The sequence below is a fragment of the Thunnus thynnus genome, chromosome 6 (assembly GCF_963924715.1).
Source record: "Thunnus thynnus chromosome 6, fThuThy2.1, whole genome shotgun sequence".
Lineage (NCBI taxonomy): Eukaryota > Metazoa > Chordata > Actinopteri > Scombriformes > Scombridae > Thunnus > Thunnus thynnus.
The window spans coordinates 14,194,973-14,211,980 of NC_089522.1; the positions used below are offsets into that span (position 1 = coordinate 14,194,973).

The 17,008-nt window shown below is 39.7% G+C and overlaps 1 protein-coding gene across 1 annotated transcript in view; it reads left to right on the plus strand.

Moving 5' to 3' along the window:
* cntn3a.2 (contactin 3a, tandem duplicate 2) overlaps positions 1-17,008 on the plus strand; it is a 40,842-nt gene that overhangs the window by 16,452 nt on the left and 7,382 nt on the right. The window contains exons 11-21 of the mRNA XM_067591919.1: positions 382-532; positions 715-842; positions 2,182-2,351; positions 4,041-4,158; positions 8,862-9,020; positions 9,436-9,585; positions 9,771-9,841; positions 10,481-10,715; positions 11,845-11,954; positions 13,440-13,626; positions 14,513-14,625. Of these exons, the coding sequence (XP_067448020.1) occupies positions 382-532; positions 715-842; positions 2,182-2,351; positions 4,041-4,158; positions 8,862-9,020; positions 9,436-9,585; positions 9,771-9,841; positions 10,481-10,715; positions 11,845-11,954; positions 13,440-13,626; positions 14,513-14,625 (1,592 nt within the window). The remainder of the gene's footprint in view (positions 1-381; positions 533-714; positions 843-2,181; positions 2,352-4,040; positions 4,159-8,861; positions 9,021-9,435; positions 9,586-9,770; positions 9,842-10,480; positions 10,716-11,844; positions 11,955-13,439; positions 13,627-14,512; positions 14,626-17,008) is intronic.

The following is a 17,008-nucleotide window of genomic DNA, read 5'->3' on the forward strand; positions in this document are numbered from 1 at the left end:
AGATGGTTTTGTGGGGTCAAAGACATTTTTAAAAAAATGCTTTTCATGATATCCTGATTTACTTTGATATTATGGTGAAGATGGGGAGGTGGATACAGAATACCAGAAACAGTTTGAGCTTTTAATGTTAAAGTTGAACAATAACTGAAAAAAGTTTTTTGAAAAACATTTTTGTTTGTTCTTCATTTTATACATAGAAAATGAAATGAAAATCCTCTGCAGTGATTCGATTTTATATCTATTTGACTCCCATTACAAATGTTTAAAACGTCTGCCTCCATTACTTTACAATTTTCCACAGATCAAACTGAAGCATGCTTCAAATGCCCTGTGAGAGTTGCTGCAGTCTTGTACTAAAGTCAGTTTACTGTTTCCCATCAGCCTCTCCTCCAGACTTCACAGGGAACGTCCTCAGAGCTTTGCTCAAAGCCAAGGCAGGAACTACAGTGACTTTAGAGTGTAAACCCCAGGCCTATCCTATCGCCAGCATTTTGTGGAAGAAAGGAAACCTGCCTATCCACACCAATGACAGGTACTGAACTGAAACACTTCTTCAGTTGAAAGTGTTGCATCAGAAATATTTATAGTAATGCACACACATAACCAATTTATAATTTTTTTAATCCAAAATCAGTTTTTATGTAAAGATGAAATGATTCTATGTCCTCTGAAGTTGGATTGTAAACTGCTGTCTTTGCTTATACTCGCCTATAGGATCACACTTTCCCCAGATGGAACACTGAGGCTTGCCAACGTGAGCAAGTCTGATGCTGGCAGCTATACATGTTTCGCTAGGAATAGATTTGGCATGTCTAGTACAACTGGAAGGCTCCTTGTTACCGGTAAGCTCCACTGATAAACAGCAGAATGTTTGTGCACCCCACATAGTAAGCACAATTTATTGCTCAGTATAGATTAGCACCAGAGAAAGCTGCTGTGCCGCGAGGACTCGAGTCAATAACTGGCGGCTAGAAAACATAAACAAACTTTAAGTTTTGCTTTTAAGGAGTGTGTCAAAACTTTGGGAAGTCTCTATGCTTGAGCGACTTTGCATAGAGTTTCTGCATAATTAAGTAACAGCCTTTTTTATTTATTTATTTATTTATTTATTTATTTATTTGAGGGGGTTACCAAAAAAACTCAACTGCAAATGGAACAAACTCTTATCTCTCAGTTTAATGTTGTGGAGTTGTTTTGGCTGGCTGCATTTTCGCAGCAGTTGCACTAATGCACTTGGGAGGTGTTTGAGAAAATACTCTGTCATTGTATTCCTCAAAGCAGTTGAAACAACCAATTTACTGCAACAAATGAAAGTGCCCTGAGTGGAAGCAATGAAAGTGTTAGTGAGGAGGTGTTACAGACACCGTTATTGTCACAAGCGTGTTTCCAGTGGCGTGCGTGATAGTTGAGTGTTCTCCAGGATTCTTATTGTTTTTATTAATGTGCTGAATGCTATTTTCTGCCGCTGCAACTGCCAAGGCCAGTTATTTATTTTAAATTGCTGGAGTATTTTTCAAGGCCATAATGCAGTCAGCGACACAGAGCCACGACCCAGACATTGATTATTACTAGCTTAAGAACTGCGAGGACACTCTTAACTTGTGATTTTTTTTTTTAATCCCTCAACAGTCAATATAAGGTAAGATGTGACGGTGCAAATCTTCTTCTTCTTTGTTGTACCTTCTTTATTTGATTCCAGCAGATTCATTATCTTGACTTTTGAAGCACAGCAGACTTAACCAAATGATTGCTATAGCAGACTTTGAAGCAGTGCCCCTCATTTTGTTCTGGGTGCACAGAGCAGTCTATTACATGAAGTTTTATCTGATTCTCATTGTATTGTAATTGCTATCAGGATTTCAGAAGATTATTCTTGCCGTGTCAGCCTGTATTAGGCCGTTTTAGTCGTGGCAGGCTGCATGTTATCACATTATTCCACTAAGACTTTCATGAGACCTCTCTTTATGTAGATAATACTTCTCTTCTTACTGTATTACAGAGCCTGCTCATGTGTTCCAGCAATTGTCATATCATGAGTGTGCTTCCTTTTTCAGACAATCGACAAAGCACTGCTCATCTCCTTGTAATGAAATGTTTCATGTTCTGTGTGATATTGGCTGCAGCCCTGTCAAAAGTGACTCCTGCTCACAATGTGTTTTTTCTTGGTGTGCGGGGGTGCAGATCCAACCAGAATCATCCAGGGGCCAGTAGACATGGAGATCATTGTGGGCGAGAGCATCGTGTTACCCTGTCAGGTCATTAGTGACCCCGTCCTTGACGTTTCTTTCTCCTGGGCCTTCAACGGACAGCTCATCGCCAAGGGGGACGGTCACTTTGAGCTAGTGGGTGGGGTGAGTGACCTGCAGTCATACGTCTTTAGAACGTGCGAATGGGCAGTTGGCACCTTTTCCCATCTTGCTTCACTTCATTCCTGCCATTAGTTAAAAGAGACAGCTTGTGGTTTGACATCATGGTATTTCTTGGAGATTTACCGTGGTTAGTTTTGCTGCAATTGGTGTGAGACCATCTTTTTTTTTTTTCGCAATACTTCCAAATCTTCTCAGAGGCATAATAAGCTGCGTGTATGTGAAAATCTTTAGAAGGATGTGCTATTTGATCATTCAGTCACTCTAAGCTTCCAATTGTATTTTTGTGAATAGAAACATGGTGGTTATTATGTCAAAATACACTTCCTTTATAAAAATCATCATGTCGGTAGAGTGTTAGTTGCTCAGCCATTGTGACAGGTTATCGTCTTTTTGGATACGCTTCCTCTACTCAAGCTCAGCCTTCTGAAGTAATCTATTTTTTAATCAATCAGTCTCTTTTATTTAAAGTGCAGAATCACCATGCAGCATGGTCCCAGTACACTTTACTTTAGGACAAATCATACAGCAAGCAAATAAAATAATAAAAAATTCAAATAAAACAACCACATTGAAACTATCAATGTTAAAGGGATGTTAAGAGGCTGATGGACCCGACTTAGGTAGGCTGTAATGAAGTCAATAAAGGTAGTTTGTCAGTCAAAGTTAAAGATTTCAACTGAACGTTATAAAGAGCACGGTAGACAAATGCTTTGAAGCCAACTGATTTTTTTTGTTAACTGAAGGAATGACCAGGAGACATTAATACTTTGGTTGGTCTTGAATTCTTTTCAAACCCTTCTTTGACATAGCCTGCTGCACAGCTCTTCATAACAGAAAGAGGATACACATCATTAGAGGTGTCTTTAAAAGGAATGAAAGCATGGCAGAGCCCCAAATGACAAAACACTTCCAGAACACCCTCACACCCTTCGAGATTAGCCATTCTTCCTGTGTGTGTTTGACTGACAATGTTCTTATCTGAAAAGAGACTCCTTCCCCAGAAATGCTTGGATGTCCCCAGTCTAAAGAGATTATCAACTTAACTTTGCTGCTTCAAGGAATTTAATTTCCATAATTAAACCATGTTGGCTCCACTGCCACATTTCCCTGCCAATGCCAGGAGAACGATTTCACCACTAATTTACTGTTTGCTGCTTATGGGTGTCCTCTCAGATGAGAATCTAGGGGGGCTTTTTTCCTTCTCCAATCAAGCAAAAACTGCCTGTTTAACTCAATAGTAATAGCTTATTTGTGTAGTTCCTCGCAACAGGTCTTGAAGGCCATGGTGATGACCTCTGCAAAAAAGCAAGTGAAATAGCCGAGGCCACGTCAAACACAAAAACTCAATTCACTGCATAAAATTTTTATGAATTCTTTTCATCTGAGCTCATCTTGGACCGCTGTATGTGAGGTTCTGTCTTATTAAGTTTTGCCTTTATGGCTCTGACTGCAAGAGCTGTCAAGAGATGTGTGTAAAATACATATATAATATCTTTTTTTTAAAAAAAAACAGGCTTTGTTTTTCCCTGCAAAGTCCTCGCTAAATAGCTGCAAATGTTTTTGGCACCGCTATTTACTGCACCTTATATATGCTTCACTAGATTTTTTAATAAGCTGTCACAAGGTCTGTTATCTTTCATGCTACATAAAGCTTTCTTTCCTCCTTGGTAGAGAACAGCAGGAGATCTGATGATCAGGAACATTCAGCTTTACCATGATGGCAAATATATCTGCGTGGTGGACACGGATGTGGAGAGCCTGTCAGCCGTGGCTGTATTGATTGTGAAAGGTAAGAAAGCTTCCTCTCTGCTCTGCAGTCACTAATTAAAGCGAGGCTTGCAGCCAGGGTTGTTTTTGGGTTCCCCTTTTAAAAAAGGAGAAATAAAAGGAAAAAAAAACTGTCTCGACTGTAAAGTGGATGATAGACGCAGCTACAAAACAACCCACGATAAGAAGATGTCAGGACTCTGTGTTACCAAACAAGCTGCGTTGCAAGAAATAAAGGAAAATGTATCCTATAAAAGATGTTTTTTCGAGACATTATATGAATGTACCACTTTCTGGGCTTATAATGTTCACTTAGGCTTTTAAACTCAAATGGGTTTTGTTTCAGCTGGTGATTGCACTGAACCTAAAATGCCCACAATCTCATGAAAATCATTCTGGGTGTCATCAAAGAGTCCACAGTTTTTATGTCTTGTTTATTTGTAGTATCAGCCATTTGATTACCCCAAATAGAAGAGGCTTATTTTTCTTTTATATTGCATTCAGAGATGCTTTTGGAAGTACAGAACTTGACAAAATTGTCCGAAATTGTATGAATGCCAGCTATGAATTTTTAAGATGTGTGTTTTCTTTTTTTCCTCCTTCTCTCTTTTTTTAATGGCCAATTTTCAATATTGTTGCAATGTGCTTGACAGTTGGATGTTCAGATGCCTGTCTGTGCTCACTCATGCAGTATGTATAGCTCCAGAGAGACACAATTGTCAAGAGTTACGTCGGGTAAAACAAAATAGGACAACTTTTATTATATGTTTTGGGGAGTGGAGGGTTTGCATAGCGTGCAGAGTGAGAGGAGGAGTGTTTCTGGCTTTGATCAATACACCAAATAGCCAAGCAAATTGACACTACGCAAATATGTTAAATGTCAAATGAGGTGAGGGATGATTTTGGTGTCAACATTTGAAAAGGTTGGATCCATATCTTTATCTTGTACAGATACCCACCAGTGATTCGGTTTGGCATGTTGAAGATCTTCCAGGCAAATGGCATTAATAGGCACTCCTTTCCCAAATGGCTGAGGGCTAAGTGGAAATAAGGTTGTTTTCTCAAGTAGAAGCAACGTCAAGGCCATGGAAATGGATTGGCCTAGTATTGACTGAAGAGAAACTTGTCTGTGACTCACATTGTGCATTATTTACACTTCCTGCTCACTGCAGCTGTCATGGGTGTCTCATTCCTTGGATCGAATGGCTTCAAATGGTGGGCGGCAAAGCATGAAGCTAGATAGAAAACCAGTCGCTGAGGGCAAATAGTTTTGCTTTATCACAGACTTTCAGCAAAATGAGGTCGGTCACGTGTTGATCAGAATATTATTTTCCAATCTAGCAGCCAGCCATCCTGTTTGGAAACCATGCCACCTTTACCTGTGACCCATAAAGGACACAATAACACCTCCAAACAATGTGCAGCACCTCACTGAGCATGCATCAGTATATGTACCTTCCAACATACAGACTGTGGTCACCTTAAAGGGTCTGTTCTTACTTACCTCAAGCAGTCGTGTAAATGGTTCTGGTTGTTTTTACTTTCACCACAGACCCTCTTTCTGAAAAGACGTCTTTTCAGTAAGAGTGTTGCTGTTACTCATAATAATCCCCACGACTGCTGTCAACATTTTTCGCTGGAACTGCTTTCTTTCAAGGAAATTGTTCCGTGTTGTTCTGAAGAGATGTCACCGCTGAATTTTTATAAATGTCATTCTTAAAAGCTGCAAACACCAAAAAACAATATTCCACCGAACCTCATTTCTTATTGAGGTGGTGGCAGAAATAACCTGGGTAAATAAATCCAAACTATCTGCATGACTAAATACTACAAGGTGAGAAAACAATTGCATTTACATGTGCTCCAAAAATGCAATTATTATGTGAGGACAAAAATGTGAATAATAACTCATTTAACTGTGATGGTAATGATGATGCCAGTGTGACTGTGCTGTCAGTTTGATTATGATTGCGGCTGCATATGTGGACTTTTATGATCGTACTCGCAGCAGTAGCGACTATTTGTGTTATTGGCAGTAGACACATTGTTGCAATCATGTAAAATTAGCCACTGATAGTAGCTCAATAATTTTGCACGGCGGTATTTGCGGGCCTGTTTCACTCCGCTCCTCTTGTAGCGGTGAAGGTCAATGATAATCGCTCCTGACACGACGACTCTTGAGTGATGATCTGGGTGCTTGTGTTTTTTTAACAATGGCAATGGGAAATGTTTTAGATGCCACTCCGCGATGCCTCACAAAGACTGGTGGTGGTGGTTATGGAGAAGGTCATGGTGCGCGGATAGCATCGTTGTCATTAGCATTCAAACCACTTAGTGACCACTTGTGCTTGTATGACAGTTGTGTCATCACCATCCTGGAAGACAGTACGTAGCGAAATACACCTCACACCAGTCAGTACGACACTCGTTGTTCACTCGATGTGTTTTATCAATATGATTCCTTTTAAAACATTCTTTTATTTAGATTCATTTCCGACATGTGTGATGGGATATTTTACAGATTTGGGAAATATTCAGTTTGGACCAAAATAATACGGCTGCGGCTGTAAGTATTCATAATACAGCCAGATATTAATTTGCCCTGAGCCAAGTTCACAACAAAAGCCCAGACTGTCCATATTAATAACAGATTATTTGAACACCCTCAAGACACTGACAGCATCCTCTTGCCTCAGCCAATGAAATATAATTAAGAGGATAAGGAATTGATCCTTGATTGTTGCCCCATTAATATGTATTAATGAGGCCAGTGTATTAGAGGTTTTTTTTCATCAGGAGCTGCTAATGAGTTTTATACAGATCAATGGGCCTAATGCAAGAAGCACTCGTACAAACAGATTTGTTCTTAAAATGTACGTACGAGTGATTTTAGAACATTTGTTGCATTCATTAATTTACTTGTACAAAATTGTGGTCCAGCTCATCTCTGCATTGTCCTAATCTGGATTAATTTTGAGTTTAAATATGATACTGGAATTAACAAACAATGGAATATATAAGTAAAACAAACTTAATGCAAAATGTATATTCTGTTTACCAAATCATCATCATGGCTGCCAATTTTAGGATTTTTATGGCCATTTGACGCAGCAACTTCTACAGTTTAGTAGTTGTTGGAAACTTCTCTCACTCTGACAGCTGCCTCTGTGTCTCTGCAGCTCTCTGTCCAGTATCATCTTGTGTTGCAGCTGACAGTGTAACATCACCTGTGGACTATATTCTCCTCTAGTATCTCTGTGACTGTCACATCTCTTGACCGCCTCTCTTCATGGAGCACTTTACTTTAGAAAGATGTTTTTAGCATCTAACGTCACAGAATGACGTGAAGTTAGATATCCGTCTTTATTTCTATCACAGTGCTGAGCAGCTCTGATGACTTTTAGCTGGATTCATATGTTCTAATTGTTTCGGGTCTCCTACTATCACTCCTAAATTTGTTACGTGTTTGTCTTCTGATTTCTGGAAGCAGGACTTGAAGTTGCGCAGTGTTTTTACTCTTTGGGAATTTTTTTTTTGTGAATGAAACTCACCCATAAACGGAGCGTAACATGGAGCCTTATATGGCAATTTTAGGGACATGGATTATGATAATGATCACATCTCACGAAGGCGCACCTCTTTATGAACAGGTGGCATTCATCAGCCTGAAACAAGCGATTTACAACAAGTTCACGTCGTTAAGAGAGTTTGTTGAATCTGACTTGGAAAACTCGTACGAGTAAACCTCACAGAGAAAAGTCTGAGAGTTTTAGGATAAAAATACAAAACTGTTCTTGCATGAGGCCCAATATCTCTAAAGCCAGGGCTTTAAGGGCGAGCGTATGTGGGCAGCACGTACAAGCCTTCTGTAAACAAGAAAAAGTAGTTCAGCAATACCTTATTTAGCATGCCTGCTGAGTGCAATCTGCTCAATATTTAGACATACATGCAAATACATATAGCTCATTCATACTGCATGAACCATAAACACAAATTCTGTTTTTTTGTGTGTGTGTTCCCAAAGCATTGATTGTTTGTTTAAAAAATAATTTACTGCTTTAATAATTAGAATATTTTGCTTCAGATTAGAAACCACTTCAGAGCCAGTGAAGAGTGTGAGCAGAGCTAGGGGCATTATTATTCTGTGGTCTGTCTCACAGCTCTCTAGTGGTCTATTATTTCTGATGAGCTGACACATTCATTAGAACAGGAAACAGTAGATGAGGCTAAAGTAAAACATCACACAGCTTAATTGGTGGGATAATGAAAATAAATGATAAAACTCTGGTTCTTCAGGGGTATGAGGCCCTTTTTCATCTTTTACCTTTTAATTTGACTCCTTGCATCTTACGTCTGCTGTTCCATCGATCAATTACCAGGACGACCATGAAAGGGAAGGATTACAAGTTGGTTGAATATTGGAGGATAAATCTTGAATTAACTTTTAATGCCTTGTGAAGGGCATTACTTCTCTTCAAACTCAAAGCTTTTAGAAATGTTTTTCTGTCGCTAATATGGATTTAAAGATGTAAAGGCTTTCAACAAAGCGTAGCGATCTCTAATGTAGATTAGCTGGATGTGTTTTTTATGCAAATATTATATGTGCTGTTCATGTTTTCCTTGCAGTATGTGCGCGTACACACATTTACATCCACATTCTGTTTTCGCATCTGTGCTTCCGCGTGTGTGAGTACCTCACAGTGTCTGTTCCTGTGATTGAGCCAGGCTCCCCCAGCCCTCCAGACTCAGTGACAGTGGATGAGGTGACAGACAGCACAGCCCAGCTGACCTGGAGCCCCGGCAGAGACAACGGCAGCCCCATCACCAATTACCTCATCCAAACCAGGACTCCTTTCACTGTGGGCTGGCAGAGGGTTAACACAGGTAGGCAGCACTTCAAGATACATTTTCATCTTAAAACGTGTGTGTGGGTGTGTCTCGCCCTGTTCCACATAGAAATGAATGGTAAGCGAATTTCGGTCTGACTGCGCTGAAAGCTGGCGAATCCACCAGAGTTGTCAGTTGTCAAGCACTGGACCAAGTACAACTACTCCCTCCCTCAACAACAGAGGGATTAATTCAGTACAAATAGTGCAAAGAAGTAAAGAGTCTAAGACGTGTTGAGATAAATATTAAATGGCAAAAAAAAGACTACTTACTTTATGATTATTTTTTATATATATTATGGACCAGCCTACACTGCTTAAGACATTTTTGTTGTTTATTTGTGTTCATTTGTTTTAGCTATTTATTCATATGTTTATGTGTATACTGTATGTTTTTGTGTGTGTTTTTTTAGTCCCTGAGATAATCGATGGGAACACACTGACAGCCACTGTGGTGGACCTTAATGCCTGGGTGGAGTATGAGTTTCGGGTTTTGGCCAAAAACAGTGTTGGGGTGGGAGAACCCAGCCCTGTGTCAGTCAAGACCAGGACAGAGGACGCAGGTACAGTAAATGTATTTCACGTTTTTCCCTCAAATAATTCATCTTGATTAGATATAAAATACCGAAAAGCAAAAACTGTGGTCTAAACAAAGGCAAATGGTCTGGGATTATACTAGCGTTTCTTCTTGTACAACTTTATAAAGTGTTGTGTATTTGGAGGTGTGAACAAGGTTTGTGTTGTGTAGTTCCTGATGCAGCGCCAGGTGACGTGGGTGGAGGAGGTGGAAGCAGATCTGAACTGGTCATCACATGGGAGGTAAATCATCAGTCTTATGTTATAGTCTGTCATTCAGAGTGTCTGCAGTTAGTTTTAAGGTGCTTAATATTTCTCAATAAATCAAGGTCTCTGCTCTGTTCGGTGTGTGGATGTCATAAATTCTGGGTCAATCGAAGTCTAGCGCTGCAGTCATTGTAATATCTTAGTTAAAGAGTCTGCATGTAAAGCAGCGGCAGTGTATACACAAGCAGAACACAGAATCTGACAGTTATTTTCATTTATGAGGCTTTGATCTGTGGTGAATTGTTGTTGTTCAGCCAAATCTACAATGAACAAATCTAGCAATGAAGTAAAGCAGTCGGGGAGCTGAAAAGTAATGTAGATATTGAAGAAGTCATTAGTTGGCTAAAGCTATCTCATTATTTGAGTTTTCTCATTTCATTAAATGCTGAAATAACTTTTCATTTTAAAAGCTGCACGGTTGCTCTGTAATGAGCTTAGGTTTTTTTTTAATGGCATTTTACTCCTCATTTCATTTCGTCAGGTGACCCACAAAAGCAATTTGTGGGTCATGCACACCATCAGAGTGGGTGGTGATTGTGTCAGCCCAGCGGCGGGGTGAACGTGAGTGGTTTGTATATGTTTTAATATCACTATAGTTTTGTGTTTCACTCTCAGCCTGTCCCTGAAGAACTACAGAATGGTGAGAGCTTTGGTTACATCATTGCTTTCCGCGCCTTCGGAGAAGTTAGCTGGACCCATGTGGCCACCTCTGCCCCCGGTGCATCCCGCTATGTGTACCGCAACGACAGCATTGCCCCCTTCTCCCCTTTTCATGTCAAGGTTGGCACTTACAACAGCAAAGGACAGGGTCCCTTCAGCCCCGTGGTCACCATCTACTCTGCAGAGATAGGTAAGGTGATGAATGGGATTGGGATTTTTTGAAAAGCTACAAGGCTGTTTCTGTTTTTGAAAAGGACAAAGATCATGAAAGTGGTTTTATTGCAACTACTCGGCTGAAAGCGCTGGATAAATAAAGAGACATGCAGGAAAATAAATCTGTAGAAATCTTAGTAAAATAGGGTAGAAAACTAGGGAAATTTTGCAACACAAACAAGTAAGAATAGACAGATTGCTTCCAAATATCACCACACTTTAGAATGGCTATGCCAAAGTGAAAACCGGTTGGCATTTAGCATAAATCAGTAGCCTGCTCGACAGTGTAATCAGCATGGAAAATGTAAACCAACTGTAAACATCAACATAGAAATTATCTGTCAAAACTGAATGTCTGGCTGCAGCCAAGTGCAACATGAGAAATGCTTTAGGCCTACAGTCTGTAGCCCACACGTTATGTTCAAATAGAAAAAAAATATAAAAAAATAATACTGCAAACTGTGCAAAGATACAAAATAATGCCACTTAAAGCCCGCATGCTCATCTATGTTTTTTGGCTCACCTCTATCGTAGGCTTCAAATCCAAAATGTTGCCATATTGGCACAGTTTTCGTTTTCTTTGACACTCTGCCATGTCTCGTCTCGTCACCCCAAAAAACACAAGAACTTTCTAGTAAAGAACACACAATGTGCCATGTGCGTCGTCTTTCCCCCGCCCACCTTTGATTGATCTTCTGAAATTTGATCTCTTTGTTGCCGGCCTCAGCACTAAAACAAACATAATATTGTGTTAATCGGGTTTTTGCTCATTACTAATGCAATACGAGTTGGATTTAGCGTCGTCAGTTGCTGATTTAGGTTACTTTTTAATTTGCCAGACCTTCTCATAATGACAAATTCCGGTTCAGTCGGTTTGCATAAAATCAAACCAGTTCAAGCTCGTACACTGGACCGGACTGGCAAAACCGGAAACTAATCCAAACTACTATTAACCAGCAGCACCTGTGTGTGGTGATTCATCCAAGTAGAGATCAAGAACAATAATGCTGCAGTTATAAATGTAAAAATTGAAGAGATTTGTTCTGCTTGTCTCTGTGCTGTTGGAAGAAGTCAGCAATGCTCAGTCTCTTGTTGTCTGTTTTCAGAGCCAAGTGGGATGCCAGCGGGAGTTTGGGCCAGAAGTGTTTCAGCCTCTGAGATTGAGGTGAATTGGCAGGCTCTCTCCTTCACCCCTGAAAGGGTTCTGGGCTATGAGGTACATTTTACTCTTTTAAATGGAAATAGAAATCACACACAGCACAATTCAAATGCTTGTCACCCCCGTTGTACCTCAAAGCCATCACTTCCAAACTCTGCGTTGCCATGGAAATGGCTGTTTCAGTTGGGCGACTGTTATAGCCAAATTTATACAGTTCTTTGTACTAACGCGGAAAACATGTCCATAACGTGTGTTCAAGAGAACAAAGGAAAATTGCCTGTTCATATGCCTTTTCGTGTCGCTGTCAGTTATGGGGCATCATGCAATACTACACCAGACCACATGTCAGAATATGAAGAAGTGTCATCATACCTCACCAGAAATACTGTTGTTTAACAATTAAAAGTTTTCAACGCAGCAGCACAATGTGAATCAATAGTCTTGTCATTGTTCTCTACGTAAAGGGGAATATTAACCTGTTTCATTTTAAACCCAAAATGGTTGATTGGCTTCTCTCTTACCTTCAAAAACTGGGACAGCCTGAGTGCCTTGCCTGCGTGCTCCTGACTGAATAATCAGGGTGATCAAAGGGCTCTAATGTAAGATGCTGTTGTTGTTATTCTTTTGCTCAATAAATCAAAGTTGTTTGAATATTTCCATCTGGCTAAGTAAGCTTTTGTGCCATTTCAGATACCACAACAACAGCTAACATTGAAAAATGATGACAGAAAAGTAGACAGGTGGTGGATGGATATAGTTTTAGGATCATTTATTTTCAATGTAATGGTTAGAAGGAGCAAAAACTAAATGGTCACCTATTTTATGAGTGGTAACTTTATTTTGTACTTAAATGTATTTAAATGCAAATTCAAATGTGTTCATTAGTCTAACTTCCATCAGTGGAAAAGTAAATATTACATGCCATGTTATGCAAGATAGATTGATTTATTGTAGTGCTGAAAGGATTAGATAATAAATCCATTAGTTGAGCCTCAAAAAATCTTGATTAGTTATTCTTGTAATTAATGAATTGTTTCAGTCATCAAGGAATAATACATAACAGGTTCCTAGCTTCTTTTTTAAATCATTGTAAGCTAAATACCTTTTGGTTTTCGATTGTTGGTTCAACAAAACAAACAGTCTGGAGATGTGATTTTATGATCTGGGAACTTTCAAATTTCTGACATTTCTTAGATTAAATCATTTATGGATTAATCATAAAAAACAGCCTTTCTATCATTAGTCCTTGCTTGAAATGATTGTGCTATTCTTTGAGGAGTAGCTGAGGAAAGACGTTGTGAAAGCACATTAATAAAGGCTTTGTAATGTCAGATCAAATATCCTGCTGGAGAGGTGAAAGAAAGCTGTAATCTCCCTTCAGAGGATACACCCTGAGGCGATCATTTAACAAGACCACATTTCTCTCAAGACATCAAAAACAAATACAAGTACTGTTTTGTGCTGCATGTGATAGAAAATGCATGCTTCCGATGTGCACATTTTGCTGGAGTCCAAAGCCATAATACGTCCTGGTTCAAATAGGTGGTGTACTGGGAAGATGACACCAAACCAGAGACCATGGGGAAGGTTAGGGTGCCTTGGAACCAAACCTCGGTCACAGTGAGCGGCTTGACTGGAAACACACAGTATTTCCTTACAGTCAGCGCCTTCAACACAGCAGGCACCGGCCCGTTCCTCCCTGCAATCAATGTCACCACAAAAAAGCCACGTAAGTCGCAGCACCCAAAGTGCCCTGCTGCTCAAGTGATTTTGTATTCACACTGATTATAATTCAGAGGTGGAAACAATGAAGGGTTGTGTTTGAGGGAAGTTTATTCTTAGCCGTTACTGCAAAGCAGGAGAAAGTTAATATGTGTTCTGGCATGTTCACATGTTTGGCTTGTTGTTTCATAAAAGGCAGAAAGAAGGAAGAATATCTAGTCCTCACCTCATTCTTAGAAGTAGAGAAATACCGTATTTCCTCAAATAGTGGCCAGGGCCTTTATTTACCTCAACTGCAGGGGGTACCAGGCCTTTATTGATAGCAGGCTTATATTAGAGAGAGACCTTTATTTCTAATTCCCTCTGTTTGATAAGGATATTTGTTTATATTTTAGTACGACACCTTGTTTTCTGATCTGCTTCAGTTTTCACTATTAAATTTTTGTAACTGCATTACCTGTTCTCCACTTACTCTGATGCGTAGAACAATAATTATAGCGCTTGAGTTGCACCAGGAACATTTTGGCAGTGCACCTCTTAGCTGTAGCATGCTCATTGACGTATGCTCGCTGGCTTAGCCAAGTTACCCTGGTTACCCTTGTTACCCAGGTTACCTATGCTCATGTAGTGTTGCTATTTATGCTTAACTGACATGCACATTATATAACAGGCACCAGAAGTTTATCTGCCCCTATTTTTCCCCGGCATGTTTTTGGGGCCGGCCTTTATTTGTTCATGTCGACCACGCCCCCAGCCATTATCGGAGACCCGGCTTTTAATTGACTACTGTCTTTTATTTGAGGAAATACAGTATGATAATTCTGGTATGATGAGGTCATAGTAATATGTTGCTGTGCTGACATATAGAAATGTATTATCTTTATGTCATGTAGCACCAGCCCAACCACCGCTGAATGTCGAATGGACCCTAATTGGCTCTCATCTGTCTCTTTACTGGGAACCTGTGGTGGCGATGGAATCAGAGTCAGAAGTTACAGGATACCAAGTGAGTTTTACGTCACTACACTTAACAGTCACATGTTGATTCCTGTTATGCATCAGAGTGAGTGAAAGGGTGGACCTACCTGTGTAGGGGTATTACGATTTTTAGTATTAAATTTTGAACTTTTAAGAAAACTTTTCTTACAAAAGTTTCCCTTCCACTGGAGGGAAATAATTTAACCAAAATAAACAGTCTTATATCAGAAAGTCGTGAACTCTCAAATACATGGATCTCTGCTGTAAATAAATACACAAATACAACAACTTGGCGATAAATCAAGATATTTATTTTTAAGTACAAAGGGATAGGGATGAGTAGGGAATAAATGAGCATATACACATATATACAAACAGAATGCATGAATGAATGGGGAAATTAAATTAACAAGTTATTGCCAACAGAATGCATGAATGAAATTTAGGATTATCAAAAATGAGTCAAAGCTCAATGAGGGGGCAAATCGTTCTAACTAAAGCCAATTAAAAGAATCATTTAGAATCTAGCTCTTTGCATCAACTCTCAGACACAACGCATGGAACATAGTTAGTTTCCTGCTGTTTCCGTAGTGATGTAGGACTGATGATGAGTCAAATTTCCCAAAGAATGGCGAGCATAGTGAGGCAGACTTGGTGATCTTCAGGTTGCCGAGGTGACTGCCAAATGAAGGCCGCTGTAGGTTCAGTGAAGCACTTTGTGAAAAAAAATTTGCTATAAAAAAATTTAACTACATGATAAAAATAGATATTCAAATGGTGTGCGATGGCTAAACTGATACTTGTGGCTTTAGGTGTCTTTGCAGTTTTCTTAGTTGAGAGTTTCTGTCTGGAGCTTTCAGCTCTCAACAAAAGTGAAAAAGACAAGGCCGGAAATGCAATGAATGGGCCCCAAGAGTTGCATTGTTGTATCTTTCGAAGGCTGCATTTGAAGGCCGAATTCATCTCAGCGGCGCAACCAAGGCTGTCCCATTTCACTCCCTGAAATCTGGCCGAGAAATGCGGCCCTCTTCACCAAAATTTTGAGGGTCCAACGGATGGATCCTCCACAGTCCAACCTATCCCAGAATACATTTTGCACCAACCGGCAGCAGCATTGGTGGACCAGCCCGTCATCTCAGCAGTTAGCAGCCCAACGCCTGAGATGATTGCCCGGTCAACGTCCGTCGTCATCCCGGGGAGAATATGATCTGATGAACTGATCTTTGCAGCTCTTCTGTGATTTGCCACCGGCATCTAATGTCTCCACAGCAATTGTAGCTGCCGCATTAGTTTGTCTGAATGTAAAGTGAAGCCTCAAGTTTTTACTGGACAGAACAACAGCGCTGCCTCTGGGGCTCTATTTGTACAGATATCACCACATTTCAATAAATATAAATGTATTAAAATGAACAGATCAGTCTATATTAAATTTCGCTTTATTTTATTGAGCTACATAATAGTTTGGATTTTTATTATAGCTACATTACAGACCGCATAACATAATTTACTGCATCCCTCTGTCAATGGGGTTATTTTTTTGTGAGAAAAAAGGTGTTAGTGGAGCTTTGAGTTGAGGTTATTTTCTCACAGTACAGTCAGGTAGGTGTGTCGAAGCTGAGCTAGTGCTGTCAGCAAGAACGCTGCTGCAGAGAGATACAGAGCAGAGCGGAGAGAGAATGGACAAGCTTTTCTCTGTACACCAGAGATTAGTTGAAAAATAAAAAATATTAAATGAATTAAATTAAAGTAATTGTTTTTTGATACATTGTTTATTTAATTTACAGTGGTCATTACAACTATTTACAACATAAATAGAGTATATAAGAGGTGGATTAACAGGGCGTCTGCAGGTCCTTAAAAGTCTTAAATTCAATTTTATAAATATTAGGCCTAGAAAATATGTTAATGTATATTTTGGTTCAGTTGAGCAGGGAGTCCCTGGTGGTGCTGCAGGACCTGGAAGGGCTGCCACAATAATAAAATTAAAATTTCTGGCTCCATTTCTGCTAGCTGTGTCAACTGCCGCTGTCAGGGTTGCTAGGAGACAGGAGTGGCTTTTTGTGATGCAAGGGTAAGGGCGGGAACAGCTGGTGACGCAGCTGTAAATCCTCCGTAAACCAGACCGTCTCATTTAACCACGCTCGATTCCGGCCTTTGTGGTCTATGAAGGACAAGCCTTTGTAGACGTTGCAGGTCTAAGGTCTACATGATCCTAGCAATCAAACCATAGTTAAATAACGCACTTGGTGGTTAATATCAAATAAATTAGTGTAATAGTACAGTATACAGTATGTTACTTATATAATTTCCTTAGAAAGTTGTTACCGAATCGGTCACTAGTTGGCAATATGGTACGATGCAAATTAACAGGTTTTTGAAGCCGATTTAGAATTTTCATATCATTTCAAAAT